Below are 3241 nucleotides of genomic sequence, written 5' to 3'. Positions count from 1 at the left end.
GTGTTGTAGAGGCAGTAAATTTAAGTGAATTTAAGAAAAGCTTGATAAGTATGTGAATGAGAAGGGTCTGACTTTAAGATTTATCTTATTATTTTTAATTATTTTAATTTAGTTTAGAGGATGGAACAGCCGAGATGGACCAATAAGTCCCATGTTGTCCCAAAACATTATGTTATGTTATATATACATGCAAAAAGCACACCTTTTCTAATGAAAATTTATTACAAATTATCACAAGCCAAGTCACTTTTCTTAATCACCATGGTTACCTAACACCCATGGTTCACAAACCACTGTGTATACATACATACATGTATATATATTGTATATACAAAAAAAAAATTTTCTTATTCATATGCCACATATAAAACTATATATTAGATACTTTAACTTAAAGTTTAAGAGAAAAATATTATAACTTCCATTTCTATGTCTTTATGTTAAGACTTAAACAATTGTATAGATGAAACTGTACATTTTTGAGTATTGGTTCAATATCCAGTTTTGGGGAATTTATAAATGACTTTATTACAAACTGTTTAGACACAGGTGATGGAAACTCTTCATTTTTAATTTTAGAAGACATAAGAAAACAGGTTTATGCAATTAGCAAATAAAAAATTAGCTTTCCTTTAAATAAATACATATATCGTAGGTTTTGGACAATAACTTATGAAACATTATCCTGTAAAATTCTTTATGGACTGCACAAATAATGGAAGAGAGGTAGAACTGTCTAAAATGAGCTGAGACAACTCATATTGCCGAGTTCAAATATGTAGTGTATTTGGGTTGAAGTTTTGAATGACAAATGAGAAAAAATATTTATTGACTTTTCTATTCACCCAAGTTCATCAGATCATTGAAACTAACCAAGATAAATACAGGCAGGCCATATACACTGCCAATAAAAATAGAATAATGACTGAGAGATTAATTGAAGGAAAGCTTATTACGTTGTACAGTGTAATTTTGTTGCTCTTGTTTGGAAGATATATACATATAATTAGGTACAACAAAGGACCTGTTGGTCCATCTAAGCCATCTCATATACTAAACTTTGACATGAAAACAAAACACTCAAAGCCAACCCTTACATTCAAATATTTAACAAGCTTTCCCTTAAACGCCTTTAAAAAGTTGAATTAATTTCATCCACCCATTCCAAAAGCAAACTACACTGTTAGAAAAATAAAGTTGTCTCAGTTTATGACAACTCGTATTAATCTTCCAAAACTTATATTTTTTCCTAAAGGTTTTCCATTTTCACCACTAAGTACAAAAACAAGATGATACATCAATATTAACAATTTCCTTAAGAATATTAAACATCTTAATCCGGTCTCCTCTAACTCTTCTTTTTTCAAATGTAAACATTTTCAGAGATTTTAACTTATCCTTGAATGACAACCTTTCTATCCTTCTCTGAACCCTTTCCAACAATTCAATATCCTTCCCAAGGTAAGAGGTCCAGGACTAAACACAATATTCCAAATGTAGCCTAACCAATGATCTGTAAAATGAAATTATAACCTTTATATACTTATATTCAATATTTCTGTAGATACAACCTAATATTCTATTTGCACTGCGACTAGCAATAACACATTATTTGGATGGTTTAAGATACTGATCAACAAGAAAACCAAGGTCCTTTTTATCCATGACACTGTTGAGGTTATTCCCATCAATGTCAAAAGAATAGTAAAGCAAGATTTTTCCCCCCACGTGAAATCATGGTGACTATCCAACAAAACTAAATTATCTCACATTTAACATAATTGTGAATGATATGTATGGAAATAAAGTTTGGTCAAATATATTATTATAGAATAACAACAATAAGTATTTCAAATAATAAAATATATATATTTGAAACTTAATTTATGTGAACCAAAATTAGACACCAACTTACATAAAAGCCATGACATCGACCATAAAATCCTGTTTGGTCTAAAGATCCATATTCTTTAAGAAGTTCCTGTGCTGTCATGTGCTCATTTGCAACAAACAATTCACCTTTAGTATTTTGATAAAGCATTTTTAGCAGGTATATTAAACCAATGCGGAGTGCACCAAGTACACTTACATGAGCTTCAACTTGTTTACGGTACTGGCAAGACTGAAACATGAAAGAATCTCTTTTCATACAAACGGTATTACACAGTTGTACAGAAATAAGTATAAAACTGTGCAATATGCTCAAAAAGCTTCTATAGCCATTACCGGGTGTATGCTCATCCAGATCATACAAATGAACAACCCTTCCCAAATCGTCAATCTTAGATTCAATATATTCAAGATGTTCAGTCATTAAACCAAAGGCTGCTACTAATTTTACTGCTTCCTGGGAATCAAGATTTCGAAAATATTCTATGTTGTTCAAAATGAGAGAAGATAAAATCTCAAACATATAACCACTTCGTCGTTTATCAAACTTATCAAAGGAAAACGATTTAGAGAAAACACTGAAATTTAAACTATCCTCACTTCTATCTTCTCTCTGGATCTTAGAATACATTTTATATGAACTGCTTTCTACACTGAATTGCGTCAAAATATTTGAAATTGAAGGTTTAAAAGTGAGAGCAAAAATACATCTTCTAAATGACAAGTAATAACATAAACTACCCGGTGTTTTTATCCGATTACGAATGATAGGCTTAGCAACAGTAGTAATTTTACTATTATTGGTAAACAGCAAACACCAATTTGATAACTTTCGTCGCTTGGTGGTACTAGTAGCCCAATCAAACAACTGCGTAGTATAGCTATTAGTATTACTACTAGAGAGTATAAAGCACTTGCAATACGTTACACCAGACTGCATCAAACTTCCGCCTATATTTTAATATTTTGTTTTTACTTAGATCTATTTTTTTGCCTCTATTCTGACTTAGTACCACTATAAACTACTATCCGGAACGCATCACGACTTTTCCAACCCTATATCTCTTCCCTTTCCCAACTCAGAATCACAAGTGAGAAGACGTTTAAAAATTCAATATTTACGCACCCTCAGATGGCGCATGTAAAAAGATACTTTCACAATGATCTGCTTTTTGCAGTAAGTCGAAATTTCCTATGGTAATATTATCATCACATGATAATAAGGTGTTGTGATAATAATATTATCGCCCACACGTTGATGAGTAAGCCGAAATAATACCCTTTAGTCTTTAACGTTTGTTCTCTAACTCTCTTACTGAGTTCTTGTTTTAGGTTCTTTTTTTTTTTTTTT

The 3241-nt window shown here is 31.1% G+C and overlaps 1 protein-coding gene across 5 annotated transcripts in view; it reads right to left on the bottom strand.

Moving 5' to 3' along the window:
- Positions 1–2964, bottom strand: part of LOC106473146 (hormone-sensitive lipase-like) — a 58722-nt gene extending 55758 nt beyond the window's left edge. For all 5 annotated transcript variants that reach the window (XR_002613595.1, XM_022401635.1, XM_022401637.1 and 2 more), the window contains exon 1: positions 1916–2964. Coding sequence is in view for 4 of the 5 variants with exons in the window: in XM_022401635.1 (XP_022257343.1) it covers positions 1916–2830 (915 nt within the window). In the remaining variant the exon portion in view is untranslated. The remainder of the gene's footprint in view (positions 1–1915) is intronic.
- Positions 2965–3241: the final 277 nt, after the last annotated feature.

Source organism: Limulus polyphemus, unplaced genomic scaffold, assembly GCF_000517525.1.
Source record: "Limulus polyphemus unplaced genomic scaffold, Limulus_polyphemus-2.1.2 Scaffold5927, whole genome shotgun sequence".
In the NCBI taxonomy this organism is placed as follows: domain Eukaryota; kingdom Metazoa; phylum Arthropoda; class Merostomata; order Xiphosura; family Limulidae; genus Limulus; species Limulus polyphemus.
This window is presented reverse-complemented; position numbering and strand designations above follow the sequence as displayed.